The 23,141-nt window shown below is 45.4% G+C and overlaps 1 protein-coding gene across 4 annotated transcripts in view; it reads left to right on the top strand.

Annotated features, from left to right (window-relative positions):
* The window catches only part of LOC106581003 (tripartite motif-containing protein 3), a 28,900-nt gene that overhangs the window by 2,761 nt on the left and 2,998 nt on the right, over window positions 1-23,141 (top strand). The window contains exons 1-13 of one of the 4 annotated variants that reach the window (XM_014162649.2): window positions 7,361-7,819; window positions 13,547-13,725; window positions 15,648-15,888; window positions 16,172-16,323; window positions 16,625-16,805; window positions 17,173-17,343; window positions 17,515-17,811; window positions 19,565-19,829; window positions 20,445-20,548; window positions 21,506-21,673; window positions 21,911-22,079; window positions 22,516-22,575; window positions 22,795-22,865. In XM_014162649.2, coding sequence (XP_014018124.1) covers window positions 13,580-13,725; window positions 15,648-15,888; window positions 16,172-16,323; window positions 16,625-16,805; window positions 17,173-17,343; window positions 17,515-17,811; window positions 19,565-19,829; window positions 20,445-20,548; window positions 21,506-21,673; window positions 21,911-22,079; window positions 22,516-22,575; window positions 22,795-22,865 — 2,025 coding nt within the window. In that variant the 5' untranslated portion in view covers window positions 7,361-7,819; window positions 13,547-13,579. Of the gene's footprint in view, window positions 1-7,360; window positions 7,820-13,546; window positions 13,884-14,308; window positions 14,327-15,647; window positions 15,889-16,171; window positions 16,324-16,624; window positions 16,806-17,172; window positions 17,344-17,514; window positions 17,812-19,564; window positions 19,830-20,444; window positions 20,549-21,505; window positions 21,674-21,910; window positions 22,080-22,515; window positions 22,576-22,794; window positions 22,866-23,141 lie in introns of those variants that run through there. The other 3 variants (XM_014162648.2, XM_014162650.2, XM_014162651.2) reach the window with 3 other exon arrangements.

Here is a 23,141-nt window from a genome sequence, read left to right as displayed (position 1 = left end):
GTAAAATACAGCGTTACACAGAACAAAAGCAGAAAAATACTAAGCACACTCTTCCAACAACTAAACAAGTTCAAGTCGAGCAGTCATCTGAGAGAGTAAGAGCATTTCAGTGAGACAACTCAAAGGCGAAATCCATTAACTCCAAGATAATGGAATTCATTGCCCTCTTATACGGCTGCTGTCATTTCAATGGCATTTCAGGACATGTTTGAAACTTGGAAACGTGAACACACTCCGAGCTCCATTTGAACAACTGACTGGACAAATAAGCTCATCAACTGCGTCTGCAGCAGACGTGATGCCCTCTGTCATGGCATTGAAACACCTGCTCAACAAAACTAGCGACACAGACCGTGGGGTTAAAACTTGCAAAAGTACTCGAGGCTGTGAACAAGCGATTCGGTGGCATTCTCTCTTTACTGTGTCGCCACCATGCTCGATGCTAGGTACAAGAACCGCTACTTCGATGCAGACAAGAAACAGGGTTTATGTGAATTGTTACATACAGCTGGACAAGATGGAAACGGACACAGTGACAGTGTGCACTGAGGAAGTGAAGCCACGGACAGACAGAGCTGAAACTTCACTGCTTGACATGTATGATGAAATCCTAGTTGAGACTGAACAAATGAACGAAACAACACAGCAAGTAAGTGAAAGAAATAGATTTTGATGATATTTTACTGGTAATGGGGACATATGAAGAATGCCAACAAAATAACTTTGTGTGTGTGTTTCAACTATTTAACTGTACTAGAATGCTTAAAAGGCCGCTAAAATTGTAAATATCGGGTATCGTTTTTTTTGCAAGGAAAATATAGGATATCGGTATTGGCCAAAAATGTAATATCGGTGCATCACTAAATTTTACCACTACAAACTGGGAAGAATAGCATTGTTCACCTTGTCACCTATCAGTCTGTAAGCCACAGGAACAGCTGTGTTCATTTTACTGTGAAGTGAATTGATTGGTTTACAATACACTAAAACATTTGGTTTGACTTGATGTGATTTGTTGGAATGTTATTAGATTGAGTCTTAAACACTCTGAGGGCAGCCAGTAGGACTCATTCTTCCTAACTGTATTTAACCCTTACCACTATTAGTATCAACACACCACAATCCTCTTTCCACAGTCCTCTTTCTCTAGTCTCCAAGCAGGAAGGCACAGGCATAACGTTCCTATTAATGAGATCAAACAATAGTTTTCAGATGTAGGGTTGTGATCATCCACAGTAGAATAGTCCTGCAATGCATGACAGTATGAATGGCAGTTCTCAGAATCAGTGTCTACAGTGGTTCAGCATTGGTCTGATTGGGTGAGTCTCAGTGAAAAGCAGCGTTTAACCTCGTCATCTGACCACCTTGGAGCCATTTTGCGTCTGTATTGGCCGTGCATTCAGCATTGGTGTAGTCCCAGTCCTACAGTTTTATGTATGTCAGAACATTGTTAATGTAGGAGGCAACCAGTATGCCTAGGGAAACTAGCATTGGTCTGATTGGGTGAGTCTCAGTGAAAAGCAGCATTTAATAGGCTGTTTCCGAGAGAGTGATTTTAATTTCCTATAGCGTCATAGCTGGCTGGTTAGTGAGGTACTTTGTGCTCATCCTGACCCCTGGTTCTGAGATAATGGACTATGTTCGCATCCCAAAAGGTACCGTATCCACTACATAGTGCAATACTTTTGAGCAGAGCCCTTTGAGCCCTGGTCAATACTAGTGCACTATGGAATTAGATGCCATTTTGGACACAGACATGGACTTTATTAGCTTTCTGAATTCATATAGACACTAAGCACCAGGTTCACTATCTATCTGTCTATAACTGGTGTGTGCCTGTGCTGTATGCAGTATTGTATACCAGAATGTTTGTTTGTGTATGGAGAGTAGAGATGAGCTCTTTTCCATTTGAATGTGTTGAGGCTGATTTGCATCTAGCCTAATTTTTCCCACCTGAATCAATAAACTCAAGTCATGCTCTTTCAACTGGCACCCTATTCATTATGTATTAAACTACCTGTGGCCAGAGCTATACAAAATATTGTTTATCATTTCAGACAAAGTGGGCCTCCTATGGGCTTGGTCAAAAGTAGTGCACTATATAGGGAATAGGGTGTCTTTTGGGATGCTGACAGGGCCTATGTGAGTGACAGTAGTTAGCAGCAGATTGCAGCCTGGCTTGACAGGTGTGTGTGGACCTTTCTGAGATCTGCAGTCAAGGTGTGTGTGTTTATGGATTTTTCACTGTAGTAGCTACTGTAAATTGGGCAGTGCAGTTAGATTAACAAGAATTTAAGCTTTCTGCCCATATAAGACATGTCTATATCCTGGAAAGTTTGCTGTTACTTATAACGTCATGCTAATCACATTAGCGCACGTTAGCTCAACCGTCCTGGTATAGGGCCACCGATCCCGTAGAGGTTAAAGTACTTAAAGAGACCAAACAATCTCTTTTTTTTTATCAAATTATCTCACTAAACAGAAATGGCTGGTGTATCCTTGTCTCTTAGCTTTAATAAGACTCAATTCCTCTTTTATTGTCGTTTCTTCACCATAACTGGAGAGAGGACACTGGCTTTTGGAGTTGAGATATACTTTTAGTGGAAAACAGACTCGGGCTTCTATTTATCCCTAAAAAGTATTTCAGTAAAATGCTATAGTCATACACATTTTTGAAGTGCAAAAATGAAAGTCCCAGATTGTTTTGGTAAAGCTCTAATTCCAGGTCTGTGTCCGTTGCACTTACAGTATAGTGCACTACTTTTGACCAGGGCTCTTGGGCTCGGGTCAAAGTAGTGCATTATGTAGGGAATAGGGTGCCATTGGGGACTCAGCTTTGGTGCTGTGCCGGTGTGCTACAGTATGTCGGCTGTATGAAGGATGGTCAATGGGTAGACTGAGAGCCAAGGCCTTTTCTCTACGGTAAAATATGGATGGCCAGCATGCTTGAGTTACTCTTGACTATCAGCTGTACCTTCCAATTACTCTTTAACATGAGAATCCATGTACTTTAAACTTGGGCTCAGCTGTGTTGATGTATTTTCAGCCTCTACATTGGACTATAGAACAGTCCTCCAGCTCTATAAACTAAGGGCGATTTAAATAATACAGGAATCCAAATACTCAATTAATATTCAGCCATGCATGACCCAAGTACTGTAGACTACAGTCTTGCATATGTGTTCCCTGTGTATTTCATATAGCCTGTACAATACATAAATTCTGTCTACTAATATGACTGATGACCATATGTTGGATATTCTATATGCTTGATGCGCTCTCTATGTATCCCCGTTCCACTACCTTAACCTGGGTCAGGGTACGACCCCAAGGCACTAGGTAGGGAGCGGAGAGTTAAAATGTATGGCTAGTTGTTTTGGCTTTTTACAGTATATCGCTTTTCAGGAGACAGACACAGTTAGTTTAAAAGATTATGGTTAAGGTGAAATATCTGTGTCTTGTCAAATTGATGCATTCTTGTTTGTTTGACAAATGAGGGGGGTGTCCTGATTTCTACCATAACTTGTACATGTTAGCTATCTGGAGCCCTGCATTCTACTCTTTAGCAAATGTAGCCTACCTACTGTTACTCAAATCTCTCTGCTGTCATGCTTCCTTTTGATGACACCGACATATCACTCCCAGTGACAAATGGGAGAAACCGACGGCCTTGCTGTCTTTCACAGTGTTGTGATGTAGATTACTGGATGATGACATGCCCACAGCAACAGCTGTAGCTGGAAACATAAACCAGCGTCTATATTTAATCACACTTAGACAGCACTGTAGACCTACAGTACACATCCCACATTAGGTCACTCAGACTGTCATCTGCAGCCCACCTCCCAGCTGACTGCTCTGTCAGACCTACGATGTACAGACAGTATAGAAACTATACAGTATCTTTACTGTATGGCTATGTAGTGCTCTGGGGCTTTGGTAGAATGTAGTGCATTAGATAGGGAATGTGGTGTTATTTGAGCCTCACCCCAGGAGTTGTGACTGCCTTAGTCTCTCTCTCTCTCTCTCTCTCTCTCTCTCTCTCTCTCTCTCTCTCTCTCTCTCTCTCTCTCTTTCCTCTAAGTGGAGTCTTCTGCTCTGTGAAAATGTCTGTCTACAACGGATAACATCATTTGCTATGCATTAGTCAGGCAAACAGCAGTAGGCCTATATTCACTTGTTCATCCTGACATACTTACACAGTGGTGAGTCACTCAGATGATGAAAAAACGAAATGTAATACAACAAATGGACATTTTTGCAATCAGGGTAGATCTAACCCTGTGGTTACAGGGCAGTGGTGGTGTGCGTTAGGGCTGAGGTGGATGCAGGGATAGAAATTAAACTAGCCTATGGCTAGTACTTTTAAGACCGGGCTGGTAGAACATTTGCAAAATTAGCCTGCCAGGCCAAGGAGATTCAGTCTTTTTAAATATCACAGATTTTGGACACACATGCTACCTGTGCTAGTAAAAATCACTTTCTACTAGCACAGCTGGTCAGTCCCCAAAATCCTTAAATTCCATCCCTGTACGTGTTGCAGAGTAAATCCCTGCAGGGCCGATTAAACAGAGATTGATGTTTTGTGTGAATCTAAGGCTGCAGTGTGAGGTAGCAGATTAAACAACGTCCTACAGAGAATGGTCTGATGATGACGGGACCTTAGAGAGGAATGACAATCCAACCAGACAACTAGTATTCGCAACACCTTCTAAATGTTGCAGCATATAGAATAGGGATTTTACTGTATGTATTTACAGGAGGTTGGTAACATCTTATAGGTTATTCACACACCAACTTTGTGGCCCTGTGGTTTCTGTCCTGTGATGGGAAGGTTGGGAGTTTGGTCCCGGGTCGAGTTACCAAAGACTCTAAAAATGGGACTCGATGCATCTCTGCTTGGTACGTTGCATTAAGGAGATGGATTGGAGGTAAGGCCCTGTCTCTAGACTAGCTTTCTATCCAAGGGGTGGTACTTGTACAGTACATCATGCTGCTTCACGCTACAGAAACAGGAGTTGGGCTCCTGCCCAATGGGCCAGTCTGGCTTGGACAAGATGCTAAAGCCTTTACCAATGCCCATGTCCTGGCCAGCTAGGGTGTGGATGTGGGGCCTCTGTGGTGCAGCTTTAATTTACTGTAGATGAGAGGTGACTAGATGTGTTAGTTGCTGAGCGTCTGGGATTGTGTCACTAGAGTCTGATAGACTGCGATCCAGACGGTGGACTTAGCCCAGCCCTGTAGGAGTCCATTAAGCCACTTAGTGGAGAAAGAGAGAGAGAGTGGGTGAGATACCATACACAGAAGGTATGACTGGGTCTCAAAAATCATTGGGGTCTCCTCTCCCTCCAAAGCATGACTAGAACCCCTCACACAATGTCATGCTGACATTAAGGGCAGTATGACAGGGTTCTTAGGTGAGAATTACTGTAGACATGCATTACTCCTCACTGGATTAATCAGAATTAAGAATCAGATCTGACTGTGGTTATTATCTGATATGGTGCTGTGTGCCTAATGGCTCCCTATTCCCTTCATAGTGCAATGCATGACATAGGGAATAGGGCGCCATTTGGGATGGAATCTGAGTCTCCATAGTAGAACAAAATCACTTTCTGTTGTTTTTCCTTTTCTCTCATGTATCAACTGTCAATCACATGTTGGTATTTTTATTATATGAGTGAGGGTTACACACTGTACAGTGTTTGAAAAACCCCTTTCATGCTGAAACGGATTCACCTTTCTGTGTGAGGTTACAATTCTGTGTAAACCTTGGCTTAAGAATCTCCTTTTCACACCCACCGTTATATCTGCCATTCAACCTTTCTCCACGGACTTGTCAGAGTGCATTATTGCACAAAGCTGCAATAATAATAAGTGAACAGTGTTATTTTAAAGACAGATCCTCTTTCTGTGGCGAAGCGAGTGGGAGGAACTGGGAGGGGGCTGCCGGGTGAGTGTATGTGGAGGGAGGGGAGGTAGACTGCCGCAGGACTAGCGTTTCGACTAGGGAACATACAGAGATAGAGGAGGGAAGGCTGCTGCAGGCTTCGTGTAGCAACTAGCCAGCACACACACAGAGCAAAGAGGGAGAGAGAGGGGAGGAGCCTGAAGCGTTTGTCTTGGCTTGCTTCCTTCTGATGTCACTGTTCAGCTGCTATCATTCAGCTGCTGAGAAGAGAGGGAGAGGGCTACAGAGGGAGAGAGGGAGGGGGCTATGGCGCGAGAGAGGCAGAGGGAGGAAGGGAGAGAGGGGGTGTGGGGGAAGAGGGAAAGGGATCTGCAGAGATTCCGTCACAGGGTCTTGTAATCACTGGGCAGGAAAAAACAATGGACCCAAGAGCCTAGCCTGCTGCTTCTGCAACTGCTGGCTGAGAACAGCTCCAACTGTATGATTGTGTACCAAATGGCGCCCTATTCCCTACATAGTGCACTACTTTTGACAGAAGTGGTTATTATCTGATATGGTCTGTGTCCCTAATGGCTCCCTATTCCCTTTATAGTGCTAGGCAAGTTGCTGAGATCCGACTGCTACTGTTTCTGCTGCTGGGATGGTTCAGAAGGGAGAGGGAGGGAGGGAGAGCTCAGTGCTGTCATTGTATATGTGCTGAAAGCAGAAGGAATGTGATTGTTTGAGCTGCTCTCAGCAGCAGAGACAGATGCCTCTGGATGCTCTGCGTACTGGTCTGAGGGAGACTACAGCAGGCTAGCTCACCCTACTCTCTCTCTCTGTATAGAAGCTAGTTCCCTGTGTATTTCTGTGTCTAGAGCTAGTTCATCTACTACTCTCTGAATGTATAGGCTAGCTCCCTACTTTTCTCTGTATAGAAGCTAGCTCCCTGTGTATTTTTGTGTCTAGAGCTAGTTCATCTACTACTCTCTGAGTGTATAGGCTAGCTCCCTACTTTTCTCTGTGTGTAGAAGCTAGCTCCCTACTTTTCTCTGTGTGTAGAAGCTAGCTCCCTGCGTTTCTCTGTGTAGAAGCTAGCTCCCTGCGATTCTCTGTGTAGAAGCTAGCTCCCTGCGATTCTCTGTGTAGAAGCTAGCTCCCTGCGTTTCTCTGTGTGTAGAAGTGCTCTCTCTGTCTCTCTGTGTGTGTGTGTGTGTGTGTGTGTGTGTGTGTGTGTGTGTGTAGAAGCTATATCCCTACCACCATACTACTGTTATGTACCTACTACTGCTCACAGGCATGCAGAGACAGATATACAGACAGGTGGTCCTCTCAGTGCTACTGTTATTCAGCTCTCCTTTAGGCCAGCTGGGAGTCAGGCAGGAGGCAGTACAGGGGAAGGAACCAGGGAGGAATTTGGGGAGGGACATTTTAAGGCTTCCTCTTTTTACTCCTTCCTCTTTCAGCACCAGAACAACACAACAGAGAGAGGAGCTAACTGGCTGGAGAGTTACACAGAGAAGAGCTCTATGCTTTGTCTACTGTGTCAAGCGACTAATCTCACAGTCTGGTGTGTAAATAAATACTCACCTGAGGAGAGAGAAAATGACAGCCAGGTGGGAGAACAGAAAGATGGGGTAAAGAAGAAGGGAATCCCAGCATTCATTGTGGTCTGTTTGTGAGCAGAGCAGGAGAGCTTTAGGAAAGCTCCAAGGCTCAGCGGTCTGCTGGTCCGCTGCTCCATCACAACAGAACAGAACTGGGCAGAGCAGAGAAGTCCGATTTGAGAGATTAGTTGAATTGACTTGTCTCTGAGGAGAGATTACTGACCGAGCCTCAGTCAAGCCCAGCACATGAAAGATGAGTCCAGACTGAGGGACAGCCTACAGTCCTACACTACAGGCTCTGATGGTGGTGAAGATGTGAAAGGTGAGTAGACGTTTCTCTCTAAGGGAAGACTTGCGTTAGCTCAGCGGACTAACACAGTCTTGTATTCACATTCATTCTCTGGATTAGTTGCATCAGGGCTGTGCTGGTAAAGATGTGAAGGATGAGTCACTAGACATTTCTGTAGAAACAAGGTTGAAGCATAGAAAATAGAGATTGTATAATTCATTAGAGTGGAAATTGGCGTCCTAGCAACATGACTAAAAATGCAGGTCTATGACATCATCCACTCTAGTGAATTGTAGGATAACTATGGGTGTATGTTTCTCACATATCAGGGAGTTTCCCCCTGTCTCTGTATTCCATTCCCTGGATTAGTTTCTATCTAGGTCACTCACAGGCATGGCCTGAAACTGTATAGCATAATATTATCACACGCTACCATATGCCCTTTTTTAACACAATATTTTCTCCAAAATTGGCTGTTTGTGATACAGTATTTCCTGCCCTCAGTGAATACGTTATTTTAGACAGTGTGGACATTGTTCTCTTATCAAGCCTGATTTAAGGCCCACAGATTTAAGGCCAGTTTGTTATTTTGTAGCATACCGCTTTCTATCTCTGGTAACCTGCCATGTTGTATCACCCTGTAATGCTGAGTCCCAAATGACACTCTATTCCCTATATAGTGCACTACACGTGACTCGAGCCCTATGGGCCCTGGTCAAAAGTAGTGCACTGTATATGGAATAGGGTGCCATTTGAGATGCAGGCTATGAATACCTGCTATGAGATCTTTGCAACACAAATGTCAGTGTTATAACATCTCAAAAGTAATTTCAACCTGCTTGTTTTAAACGTGATCTATACATAATCCTAGGTGTTACTGACAAAAATGGATTTGTCTTCATACTTTGCAGAGCAGACAATCATCACTACATAACAGGTTGTATAAGAGTGTACACTTAGAAAAAAGGTTCCAAAAGTGTTCTTCGGCTGTCCCCATAGGAGAACCATTTTGGTTCCAGGTGGAACACTTTTTGGTTCTAGGTAAAACCCTTTTAGGTTCCATGTCGAACCCTTTGCAGAAAGGGTTCTACATGGAACCCTAAAGGGTTCTACTTGCAACTAAAAGGGTCCTCTTATGGGGACAGTCAAAGAACTCTTCGGATGGCACCTTTTGTTTCTAAGAGTGTAGTGAGTCATAAAAGGATTGGCTATTTCATTTTTTTTATCAAAGCTGTCTGAGAGTAGGACATTACTCTTTAACAAGGAGCCTATGACTGCTTCTGCATAAGGACATACTTATTACCAAGCCTAAATATATAAGAATAATAAAATACATCTAGAAGAATAAGACAAGCTTTTACATATGAAGCTAAAATAAAGCATCAAGGTTATGGAACGGGTTGCAGCTAGTGGGCGGATGTGTTGAGGTAGGCATGTGGCTAGTGGGCAGATGTGTTGAGGTAGGCGTGTGGCTAGTGGGCGGATGTGTTGAGGTAGGCGTGTGGCTAGTGGGCGGATGTGTTGAGGTAGGCGTGTGGCTAGTGGGCGGATGTGTTGAGGTAGGCGTGTGGCTAGTGGGCGGATGTGTTGAGGTAGGCGTGTGGCTAGTGGGCGGATGTGTTGAGGTAGGCGTGTGGCTAGTGGGCGGATGTGTTGAGGTAGGCGTGTGGCTAGTGGGCGGATGTGTTGAGGTAGGCGGATGTGTTGAGGTAGGCGTGTGGCTAATGGGCGGATGTGTTGAGGTAGGCGTGTGTTGAGGTACGCGTGTGGCTAGTGGGCGGATGTGTTGAGGTAGGCGTGTGGCTAGTGGGCGGATGTGTTGAGGTAGGCGTGTGGCTAGTGGGCGGATGTGTTGAGGTAGGCGTGTGGCTAGTGGGCGGATGTGTTGAGGTAGGCGTGTGGCTAGTGGCCGGATGTGTTGAGGTAGGCGTGTGGCTAGTGGGCGGATGTGTTGAGGTAGGCGTGTGGCTAGTGGGCGGATGTGTTGAGGTAGGCGTGTGGCTAGTGGGCGGATGTGTTGAGGTAGACGTGTGGCTAGTGGGAACACTGGGCTCTATCACTGGACTGATATGTGGTATAATATTACTGTACAGTAGCACTGGGTCTGATGAAGCTGTGGGTAGGACTGAGGACTGTGGGTAGGCCTGTGGGTAGGACTGAGGACTGTGGGTAGGGCTGAGGACTGTGGGTAGGGCTGAGGACTGTGGGTAGGGCTGAGGACTGTGGGTAGGACTGAGGACTGTGGGTAGGGCTGAGGACTGTGGGTAGGGCTGTGGTTAGGGCTGTGGGTAGGGCTGTGGGTAGGGCTGTGGGTAGGGCTGTGGGTAGGACTGAGGGCTGTGGGTAGGGCTGTGGGTAGGACTGAGGGCTGTGGGTAGGGCTGTGGGTGGGACTGAGGGCTGTGGGTAGGACTGAGGGCTGTGGGTAGGACTGAGGACTGTGGGTAGGACTGAGGACTGTGGGTAGGGATGTGGGTAGGACTGTGGGTCGTTGTAGCAGTGGTCTGATAGTAGCAGGCCTTCGTCTCTCCTCTCTGCAGCGTCTATAATAAGGCCTGTCAGTATCAGGACCTCAGAGCGGCACGTGGCTGGTGTCACAATGATCTGCTCCAGGCCGTGCTGTGGTTGTGGCTCAGGCTCTTTTCTGTCCTGCTGTGAGAATTCAATAGGCCTACCCCATAATGTCTCTATGACCTGGCTCTCAGGAACTCTCAGAAGACAAAGACCATACAGCATCTATCAAGTAGTCAACCCAAAACATGTTATATATAGGTTTATAGGGTGTATCTACAGATTGCGAGAGAAACTGCTGCTTGATTGGTGAATGTGAATTGACCATGTTAGAGCAGTATGTCTATGTACAGTTGTCACTAATAGTTACCACTTCATAGCAGTATGTTGTTGGTGATGTAGGGGTTAATCTGTGTTGTACAGCATGTCATCATCACACTGTTAATCTGTGTTCATATAGACAGTACAACATGGCATCTCCACACTGTTAATCTGTGTTCATATAGACCGTACAGCATGGCATCTCCACACTGTTAATCTGTGTTCATATAGACAGTACAGCATGGCATCTCTACGCTGTTAATCTGTGTTCATATAGACAGTACAGCATGGCATCTCTACACTGTTAATCTGGAGTTGACCCACTGATACAAATCATTGTAATGCCAGCTCTGGCTTTATGTGCAGATATCCTATCAACATCATTACTGTCTCTAGGCCCACTTCAAACCACTGATTTTGTCATTTTACTATACCCTAAAAATGTAATGTATAAATCAGAGAAACAAATCCCAAAAATGTAGTTAATGGGTTGCGTCCGAAATGGTACCATATTCCCTACATAGGGCAATAGGACCCCATCAAAAGTAGTGCACTATAAAGGAAATAGGGCACCATTTTGGGCTCAGCCATGTTTTCTTGTTACCTCTGTGACAGCGATCATCAGTCCAGACTTCTATGTTTGTTGTCCTCTGGCCCTGTGGTCCTGTGGTCCTGTAGTCGTAATCACATGGATCCATTTGTCTCCCCAGTCATTAAGTCATGAAGCAGTTCAGTAATATTACCTTAGTTATTACCTCAGTCCCCCTGAAGGAGCTGGAGTCTGTTAGTGGAGAGGAAGACAAAGAGAGGAAGAGGTGACGCGAGAGGGATAATCTGGGGGGGGGGGGGTTGCACACCAAGCGAGGAGTTTCTGTTACGTGTGGCTTATTTGATCGATTAGAAGTTTCGTAATGATTACGTTGTTACGAGTGTACGGAAATAATATGGACTCGTGACATCCTAGCTACTTTAAGAAAAAAAGTACGAAGTGTTTTATATCAAAGTTATGCCTGGTCATCACTAGTTACCACAGTCACAAAGTCACAAATCAAATCGTATTGGTCACATACACATATTTAGCAGATGTTATTGTGGGTGTAGTGAAATGCTTGTGTTCCTAGCTCCAACAGTGCAGTAGTATCTAACAATTTACAACAATACACACATCTAAAAGTAAAATAATGGAATTAAAAAATATATAAATATTAAATCGAGCAATGTTGGAGTGGCATAGACTAAAATACAGTAGAATAGAATACAGTATATACATATGAAATGAGTAAAGCAGTATGTAAACATTATTAAAGTGACTAGTGTTCTGTTATTAAAGTGATTCCAAGTCTATATGCATATAGGGCAGCAACCTCTAAAGTGCAGGGTTGCGTAACCGGGTAGAAGCTGGCTACTGATGGCTATTTAACAATCTGATGGCCTTGAGATTGAAAAACAGCTTCTATCTCTCGGTCCCAGCTTTGATGCACCTGTACTGACCTCGCCTACTGGATGGTAGCGGTGTGAACAGGCAGTGGCCTGGGTGGTTGATGTCCGGGTGCTGTAGATGTCCTGGAGGGCAGGTAGTTTGCCCCCGGTGATGTGTTGGGCAGACCGAACCCCCCTCTGGAAAGCCCTGTGGTTGTGGGCGGCGCAGTTGCCATACCAGGTGATACAGCCTGACAGGATGCTCTCAATTGTGCATCTGTAAAAGTTTGAGGGTTTTAGGGGCCAAAACAAATTTCTTCAGCCTCCTGAGGTTGAAGAGGCGCTGTTGCGCCTTCTTCACTACACTGTCTGTGTGGGTGGACCATTTCAGATCGTCAGTGATGTGTACGCCGATCAACTTGAAGCTTTTCACCTTCTCCACTGTGGTCCCTTCGATGTGGTTAGGGACGTGCTCCCTCTGCTGTTTCCTGAAGTCCATAGTCAGCTCTTTTGTTTTGTTGATGTTGAGTGGGAGGTTATTTTCCTGGCACCACTCCACCAGGGCCTCACCTCCTCCCTGTAGGCTGTCTTGTCATTGTTGGTAAATCAGGCCAACTACTGTTGTGTCGTATGCAAACTTGATGATTGAGTTGGAGGCGTGCATGGCAATGTAGTCATGGGTGAACAGGGAGTACAGGAGGGGGCTGAGTACGCACCCTTGTGGGGCCCCTGTGTTGAGGATCAGCGAAGTGGAGGTGTTGTTACCTACCTTCACCACATGGGGGGTGACCCGTTAGGAAGTCCAGGACTCAGTTGCACAGGGCGGGGTTCAGACCCAGGGCCCCGAGCTTAATGATGAGCTTGGAGGGTACTATGGTGTTGAATGCTGAGCTATAGTCAATGAGCAGCGTTTTTACGTAGGAATTCCTCTTGTCCAGATGGGATAGGATGGTGTGCAGTGCGATGGCGATTGCATCGTCTGTGGATCTATTGGGGCGGTAAGCCTCCTCCCTACTGCCTTCCTGCCATTTTTTTAAGACATTTATTTTCATTGTTAGAGTGGCCAATAGAGTATCTGGTCAATATAATGGATCATCTGTGTTTATAGGGATATGGTTGGATAAACTAGGAGAGCACCCTTGACTTTATCTCCTGATGATGATGATGATGACGTTGTTTCTGGACATCAAGTAATTATTCTATACGATGACATGACGCCATCTTACTCCTGTGAAGCCTTGAAGTGATCGTGATCCTGTTCTCCCTTCCTATGGTCAGGTGGGGCCTCCTCTTTCTCCATAGTTGCACTATGATTTTCTATTAATTCACTCACTCTGTAATGGATTTAAAGGGAATTAACTTGTGTAAGAAAAGCCAATGCTTTCACCAATCCAATGCTTCGACAATCTATGAAGAAAAGTAAGCAAGGATACCCTCTAGGGAAAAGACCCTGAATTCGTAAATCAGCTTGTGTGACAGTGTTCTCACCCGCTCATCTCTCTTTCTTCAGGTGAAGAGGTGCTTGTGCTCCCTCTCCCTGTGAATGTCTGTCGCCATGGCGAAGCGTGAGACGGACAGCACCAGCCCAGTGGTCCGGCAGATAGACAAACAGTTCCTGGTGTGCAGCATCTGTCTGGACCACTACCACAACCCTAAAGTCCTGCCCTGCCTACACACCTTCTGTGAGAAGTAAGTCTCTACCATACACCCTACACCTAACCACTACCACAACCCTGAAGTCCTGCTCTGCCTACACACCTTCTGTGAGAAGTCTCTACCATACACCCTACACCTAACCACTACCACAACCCTGAAGTCCTGCCCTGCCTACACACCTTCTGTGAGAAGTAAGTCTCTACCATACACCCTACACCTAACCACAACCCTGAAGTCCTGCTCTGCCTACACATCTTCTGTGAGAAGTAAGTCTCTACCATACACCCTACACCTAACCACTACCACAACCCTGAAGTCCTGCTGATTGACCACAAGAAGCCCAAACAGATCTAATATTTGACTAAAACATAATCATTTCAAACCTTGCTTACATTAGTATATGATCACATATCTCTCTATTATGCGTGGGAATACTTTGGAACAGATGTCCAAAATTAAAATCACTTGGAGCTGATTTGCTGGTGTTTTTACAGTCTTTTATGTCCAACAATTAAAATAAAAAAACTTTGGGGGGGGGCAAATAAAATCACAGCCAGTTGGGGAACCCTGCCCTGCACCCTAACCACTACCACAACGCTAAAATCCTGCTCTGACTACACACCTTCTGTGAGAAGTAATTTGAATCCTACCTCTCCCTAACCTTAACTACTGGCACAACCCCAAGGTTCTGCTGGGGTCTGGTAGATTTTTGTGCACCGTAGCCTACTGTGTGTAGGAGGAAATGAACTCAAATTAATGGTCTTTGCAAAACTACTTTACCAGATGTATTTCTCACTTATTTTAATCTAAGAAGGAAAATGTATTTCCTGCCCTGCAATAGTGAGTTGTTGAACTAGGTCAGGGCATGAGGTAATGTTTGCGAGAGAGAGAAAGTTCTTGCGGCATAAAGTCATGAGTCATGTATGTGTTACGGCATAAAGTCATGAGTCATGTATGTGTTACGGCATAAAGTCATGAGTCATGTATGTGTTACGGCATAAAGTCATGAGTCATGTATGTGTTACGGCATAAAGTCATGAGTCATGTATGTGTTACGGCATAAAGTCATGAGTCATGTATGTGTTACGGCATAAAGTCATGAGTCATGTATGTGTTATGGCACAAAGTCATGAGTCATGTATGTGTTATGGCATAAAGTCATGAGTCATGTATGTGTTATGGCACAAAGTCATGAGTCATGTATGTGTTACGGCATAAAGTCATGAGTCATGTATGTGTTATGGCACAAAGTCATGTGTTATGGCATAAAGTCATGTATGTGTTATGGCATAAAGTCATGAGTCATGTATGTGTTATGGCATAACGTCAGGGAGGGTACTGGTACTGCATGCCATAGATTTCCTTATCAGCTTGGCTTCCCAGTGACTTAAGGTGACAGGCAGTCTCCCCAGGCCTGGTGGAGGGAGAGCAGGGTGCATTCTCCTGAGGGTGTCACGCTACTGCTGCTTCACCCATCTCACCAGATATTCACATGGGGAGGAGGGGCCACAAGCACCTTTCAGCTGGAGAGAGAGAGAGAGGGAGCGAGAAAGAGACTGGGAGAGATGGAGGAAGAGAGAAGGAGAGAGAGAGAGAGAGAGAAGGGAGAACACAGAGGAGCAGTGAGCATTCTCTTGATGGTGGCCCAGTCCACAGTGGTGCTGCCAGCTAGCAGCTCTCTCCACCCCAGCTACTCTCACTTGACAGGAATGCTCTCATCAGCACTCTCCATATTGCCTGACACAGCTCACTGACATCTGCCCTGTCCTCTGCCCTGACTGTTCTGTTCACATCATCTTCTGGACAGGGCTGCAATGTTGTAAGCTCCTTGACTTGACCCGTTGTATTGGTGCCAATTGGTGAAAGGGTTGACATTTGTCTAAATGTGATGAGCACCATTAACTTGACATGGTTTATAACAAGATATCCCTGTTGTTCTCTCCTGTCTTTTCCAGATGCCTACAGAACTACATCCCCCCTCAGTCTCTGACATTATCGTGTCCAGTGTGTCGTCAGACGTCCATCCTGCCAGAGAAGGGCGTGGCCGCGCTGCAGAACAACTTCTTCATAACCAACCTGATGGAGGTGCTGCAGAGGGACCCAGAGTGTTCTCCTCCAGAGGCCTGTAGTGTGCTGGAGTCAGTCAGTGCTGCTGCCGCCTGCCAGCCGCTCTCCTGCCCCAACCACGAGGGCAAGGTAGGCTTCTATTACCCCTCTACTGCCCCATCTACCCCTCTACTGCCCCTCTGCTGCAACTCTCCTGCCCCAACAAAGTGGGAAAGGTAGGCTTCAGTCTGGCATCTAATACATTGGCGTCGCTGACTGTTAGAGTGAAAACAACTGATTTTAGATCAGTACCTGTATCCACAAAGCATTTCAGAGTAGGAGGGCTGATCTAGAATCTGTCCATATAATCTGATTGGTGAGTCATCATGTGTGTTGAGCTGTGCTCTGTGTTGCTCCCCTCCGCCCCCTGCAGGTGATGGAGTTCTACTGCGAGTCGTGTGAGACTGCCATGTGTCTGGAGTGTACTGAGGGAGAGCACAGAGAACATGTGACTGTCCCTCTGAGAGATGTCTTGGAGCAACAGAAAGCAGCCCTGAAGACCCAGCTGGACGCCATACGCAACAGGTACTGGATTGTAAACCGGTCTATACTGCTCTGTCTGTAATGAGGGAAGGTTTTAGGGTAATTAAAGCCCTATTCTGAGTTAATTGATCACTGTGTACACACTGGATAAGTCTTTGGTATGTGCAATGATAAAGTACCAGAGTGCAGTTTTCCAGTCTCTGGGTTTCAGCTTCTAATGGAGGACTGAAGGTCGATGGAAATTGGCACACACATTTAGTTAGTTCCTCTGTTCATGCCTGTTGGTTACTTGATCTGACAGTGGGAAGTTGTGACAGTATATGGTTTCCTCTTCCTGTCCCAGGCTTCCCCAGCTGAGGGCTGCTATAGAGCTGGTAGGGGAGATCTCCAAGCAGCTGACTGACAGGAAGAACGAGGCGGTGACAGAGATCAGCAGTACCTTTGAGGAGCTAGAGAGGGCGCTACACCTCAGGAAGACCACCCTCATCACTGACCTGGAGAACATCTGCTGCACCAAGCAGAAGGTACCTGCAACCGGATTAGGTCTGCTGTTCCAAATGACACCCTATTTCCTATTTAGTGCACTACTATTGACCAGGGCCTATAAGGTTCTGATCAAAAGTAGGGCACTGTATAAGGAATAGGGGGTCATTTGGGACACATTGATGGTCTACCTCTCTCTTACTTCTGTGAATGACTATCTCTCGACTCTCTCTCTCGGTCTTACCTCTTTTCTCCCTCTCTCTTCACTCTGTTTCTGACTACCTACCTACCATTCTCTCTCTCCTCTCCTCCCTGACTCTTACTATCTCTCCCCTCCTCCCTGTCTCCAACTATCCCTCCTTCCTCTCCTCCCTCTCTTAGCATCTCTCCTCTTCTCTCTGTCTGTAGGTGCTCCAGGCCCAGCTCTCCTCTCTCCTGCAGGGTAAGGACAACATCCAGAGCTGCAGTAGTTTTACAGAGCAGGCTCTTAGCCATGGCAGTGCTACAGAGGTTCTGCTGGTCCAGAAACAGATGGGAGAGAGGGTCAGCGCCCTGGCCCGACACACCTACCCAGAACAGGTTTGTTTGTTTGTTTGTTTCACATATATACATAGCCTATATAATCATTGTATATGTCCCAAATGGGCCCCGGTCAAATGTAGTGCACTATATAGGGAATAGGTTGCCATTCGGGACGAAGCCATAAGGATGCTGGTTAAACGTAACAAGCCTTCCCTTGCCCCCTCCCAGCCCCATGAGAACAGCCATCTTGACTGCCAGGTGGAGACAGAGGGTCTTCGTCGTTCCATCCAGAATCTGGGTGTGCTCATCACCACAGGAGCCGTAGGCCACACCTCCGTCGCCACGGGAGAGGGACTACGCCACACCCTGGTTGGCCAGCACACCACCGTCACCGTGACGACCAAGGACAAGGACAGTGAGCTGGTGAAGACGGGCAACGCGGCGCTGCGGGCCGAGATCGTGTCGATGGACGGGGCGGTAACCACGGAGACAGAGGTGGTGGATAATAAGAATGGGACGTATGAGGTGAGGATAATTGTACTTTGTGTATGACATTGTAACTTGCAATATATGTATTGTGTAATGTATGTATCGTACAGTTGAAGTCGTACGTTTACATACACTTAGGTTGGAGTCATTAACTCATTTTTCAACCACTCCACACATTTCTTGTTAACAAACTCTAGTTTTGGCAAGTCGGTTAGGACATCTACTTTGTGCATGACACAAGTAATTTTTCCAACAATTGTTTACAGATAGATAATTTCACTTATAATTCACTGTATCACAAAAAAAATCCTGAAAATGATGTCACGGCTTTAGAAGCTTCTGATAGGCTAATTGACATCATTTGAGTCAACTGGAGTTGTACCTGTGGATGTATTTCAAGGCCTACCTTCAAACTCAGTGCCTCTTTGCTTGACATCATGGGAAAATCAAAAGAAATCAGCCAAGACATCAGAAAAACAATTGTAGACCTCCACAAGTCTGGTTCATCCTTGGGAGCAATTTCCAAACGCCTGAAGGTACCACGTTCATCTGTACAAACAATAGAACGCAAATATAAACACCATGGGACCACGCAGCCGTCATACCGCTCAGGAAGGAGACGCGTTCTGTCTCCTAGAGATGAACGTACTTTGGTGTGAAAAGTGCAAATCAATCCCAGAACAACAGCAAAGGACCTTGTGAAGATGCTGGAGGAAACAGGTACAAAAGTATCTATATACACAGTAAAACGAGTCCTATATCGACATAACCTGAAAGGCCGCTCAGCAAGGAAGAAGCCACTGCTCCAAAACCACCATAACAAAGCCAGACTACGGTTTGCAACTGCACATGGGGACAAAGATTGTACTTTTTGGAGAAATGTTCTCTGGTCTGATGAAACAAAAATTGAACTGTTTGGCCATAATGACCATCGTTATGTTTGGAGGAAAAAGGGGGGCGCTTGCAAGCCGAAGAACACCATCCCAACTGTGAAGCACGGGGTGGCAGCATCATGTTGTGGTGGTGCTTTGCTGCAGGAGGGACTGGTGCACTTCAAAAAATAGATGGCATCACGAGGAAGGAAAATTATGTGGATATATTGAAGCAACATCTCAAGACTATCAGTCAGGAAGTTAAAGCTTGGTAGCAAATGGGTTTTCCAAATGGACAATGACCCCAAGCATACTTCCAAAGTTGTGGCAAAATGGCTTAAGGACAACAAAGTCAAGGTATTGCAGTGGCACCACAAAGCCCTGACCTCAATCCCATAGAACATTTGTGGGCAGAACTGAAAAAGCATGTGCGAGCAAGGAGGCCTACAAACCTGACTCAGTTACACCAGCTCTGTCAGGAGGAATGGGCCAAAATTCACCCAACTTATTGTAGGGTGCTTGTGGAAGGCTACCCGAAACATTTGACCCAAGTTAAACAATTTAAAGGCAATGCTACCAAATACTAATTGAGTGTATGTAAACTTCTGACCCACTGGGAATGTGATGAAAGAAATAAAAGCTCAAATAAATCGTTCTCTCTACTATTATTCTGACATTTCACATTCTTAAAAAAATGTGGTGATCCTAACTGACCGCAAACAGGGATTTTTACTAGGATTAAATGTCAGGAATTGTGAAACTGAGTTTAAATGTATTTGGCTAAGGTGTATGTAAACTTCTGATTTCAACTGTATGTATTGTGTCAATTGTTTAATGTACAGTTTTTATTTTGTATACAGCAGGACTATGTTCCCCTGGAGGTGCCTGATAAGTTTCTGTTCCATAATATTCTGCAGGTGGGCTATACCATGCGCTCTGAGGGGGAGTTCTCCTTCTCTCTCCTCCTGTACGACCAGCCGGTCAGGGGCAGTCCGTTCCGGCTGCGTGCGGTCAAGCCCTCAGACGTCCTGCAGTCTCCAGACGATGTGAAGAGGAGGGTGAAGAGTCCTAGTGGAACGGGGGGCCACATCAGACAGAAGGCTGTGAGGAGACCCTCCAGTATGTACAGCACCACCAAGAAGAAGGAGAACCCCATCGAGGATGAACTCATCTACAGAGTCGGTGGGTGATGATCATAGAGACATGTAATCCCTATCAATATTAGTCTAACTCTGTGGTACAGTTGCTCATATTGACTTTTTAGTCATTTAGGTGATTATCTTATGAGTTAAAAGAAGTGGATTTAACTAAAGTAGGTAAGACAATAAGTCATATTGCAAGTAAAAACAGCTTTCTTTGCTACGCTCTTTGATAATCAGTTAAAAAGCCTGCCTGGTACAAAACAAGCCATGGGGAAAGAAGGGAATGCTAACACTGGTTCAATGCTCCTATCATTTTTTAAAGCACTATTACTGATGAATACATTCACATTGACTGGTTATTTTACTCTTGTATCCAGAGGCAGTGCATGCAACTGAAGTTGGTACAGTAAGACCACATAATAGCTCTCTTAGTTTTCTCAAAGTGCAGACTGCAGGGTATAGACAATGCTGTGGGAAATACTCACACTTTGTTTCACTGCTCCCAGCAATCTTACTGATGAAGATCTTTTGAGGTCTCTGTGATAACTCGTAACTCTGCTATTTAGCCCTTGGGTCCATGGACACAGACTCTGTGTTCTTATTCTATGTGTGATGGTTTGACTCAGGCTTCTTACTGGATGTGTGTATTTGACAGGAACCAGAGGGAGAGATAAAGCAGAGTTTACAAACCTCCAGGGAATCTCCACCTCCAGCAACGGACGCATCGTAGTGGCTGACAGCAACAACCAGTGTATACAGGTGAGACTACAACCATACAACCAGTGTATACAGGAGAGACTACAACCATACAACCAGTGTATACAGGAGAGACTACAACCATACAACCAGTGTATACAGGTGAGACTACAACCATACAACCAGTGTATACAGGTGAGACTACAACCAGTGTATACAGGAGAGACTACAACCATACAACCAGTGTATACAGGAGAGACTACAACCATACAACCAGTGTATACAGGTGAGACTACAACCATACAACCAGTGTATACAGGTGAGACTACAACCAGTGTATACAGGTGAGACTACAACCAGTGTATACAGGTGAGACTACAACCATACAACCAGTGTATACAGGTGAGACTACAACCATACAACCAGTGTATACAGGTGAGACTACAACCATACAACCAGTGTATACAGGTGAGACTACAACCATACAACCAGTGTATACAGGTGAGACTACAACCATACAACCAGTGTATACAGGTGAGACTACAACCATACAACCAGTGTATACAGGTGAGACTACAACCATACAACCAGTGTATACAGGTGAGACTACAACCATACAACCAGTGTATACAGGTGAGACTACAACCATACAACCAGTGTATACAGGTGAGACTACAACCATACAACCAGTGTATACAGGTGAGACTACAACCAGTGTATACAGGTGAGACTACAACCATACAACCAGTGTATACAGGTGAGACTACAACCAGTGAGAGAAAGGTAACCATGTGTATAAGTGAGAGCGTGCAGAGTGGAATGAGTGTAGAAATTCATGGATGCAAAGCAGGAAATGTATTAGGTTAAGGCTAAAGTTTCAATCAAAGTATCACAGGTCAAACACATATTTCAGAGCAAATCTCAAATGCCACCTTGTTCCTTATTGTCCCTTTAGAAAAAGGTTATTTCAAATCCAAATCTGTTTCTGAGTGTTGTTGTTGTTGCGGTATTCTTATCCAGGTGTTCTCAAACGATGGGGCATTCAAGCTGAGGTTTGGGGTCAGGGGTCGGTCGCCGGGGCAACTGCAGCGCCCAACGGGGGTCACCGTGGATATGAACGGTGACATCATCGTGGCCGACTACGACAACCGCTGGGTCAGCATCTTCTCCTCTGACGGAAAGTTCAAGGTGAGAGGTCATCAGGTCACTCTAGGAGACTGGTCTTGAGAAAGACCTCGAGCTGAAACGTCAACATTAAACAGTCTCTACTATATCCCCTCTCCTTGTATGTTCTATACATACCGGATGCACTGAGCTTTCCCATAGCTGCCTCTTTGATTTGCACATCAGATCAGACTCATCACAATTCACATCTCTCCCTGTCCATCCCTCTGACCCTCCATTCTCTCCTTCGCTCCCTGACAGAGTAAGATCGGTGCAGGTCGTCTGATGGGCCCTAAGGGCGTGGCGGTGGACAGGAATGGACACATCATCACCGTGGACAACAAGGCCTGCTGTGTGTTCATCTTTCAGGCCAATGGGAAGCTGGTCACCAAGTTTGGAGCCAGGGGGACGTCAGACAGACAGTTCACAGGTAGGGGAGACACTCCTTGCTTGATCTATCTGTGGGTTTGCAGTTTTGGGACTTATTCCACTGTTTGTCACTAGTTTTGGAACAATTCCTGTTCGATTTAACCAGGCAAACCAAAAGAAGCACCGTGAAAGTATTTGACATGTACAGTATACTGTATTTGCACCAGGTCTGGGCACAGCTAGCACTGAGCAACGACACAGACCCATGTACTATACGTAATATATGCACTGAGCTGTCCCTTTGATTTGCACCTCAGACAGTTTGCAGGTACTGGGGGGAAAATCTTGTATTCTCCTTGTTTTCACTCTTTGGTCAATGTGATTCTCTTCCGTTTCTATAATCTTCCAATGATATGGTTCCACTAGCTACATGGAGAAACCTGTCACTCGTTTCAATCTCATCTCTGACTTTGACCTTTTTATTGTTTATTTTTTAGAAAAAAGTGGTACAAGCATTTCACTGGAACCAAAGCTGAGTAAATCTGGCCCTGCGTTCAGTAAGTATTGATGTATTGTATAGCAGTCTCTTCATGATACAACTGCCCATTGCCGTGTCTTACATTGTACATTGCTTGATGTTTCCCTTTGTGGCTAGTGTTTCCACAGTCCTGTTGTGTACAATGTCCTAAAATAGTCTGGAACTTCCTCTACTGCACTGTTATGTTGATGACTCATCTTCTCTCTCCTTCTCCCCCTCCTTCCCTACCCTACCCTAGGTCCCCACTTTGTGGCGATCAACAACAAAAATGAGATTGTGGTAACAGACTTCCACAATCATTCAGTGAAGGTACACCTCACTATTCTCTCTTTGTGTGTGTGTGTGTGTGTGTGTGTGTGTGTGTGTGTGTTACTGTAGTCATATCAGGTTGGTTTAAAATGCCTTGACTTCAGGCCTTCAGTGTTCTGTTGTTGCAGCTTTATGTCACTCCCTCACTGCCATCCTGTAGTTACTGTACGTCACTGTGCCACAGGAAAATGTTCCACTCCCACTGTTGGCTATCTGATGTCAGTTTGAATCATTTCAAATGAAAGGAGTAGAAATCGCCGTTATAGTCAATGTTGG

This window comes from Salmo salar, chromosome ssa20 (genome assembly GCF_905237065.1).
Source record: "Salmo salar chromosome ssa20, Ssal_v3.1, whole genome shotgun sequence".
NCBI lineage: Eukaryota > Metazoa > Chordata > Actinopteri > Salmoniformes > Salmonidae > Salmo > Salmo salar.
This window is presented reverse-complemented; position numbering and strand designations above follow the sequence as displayed.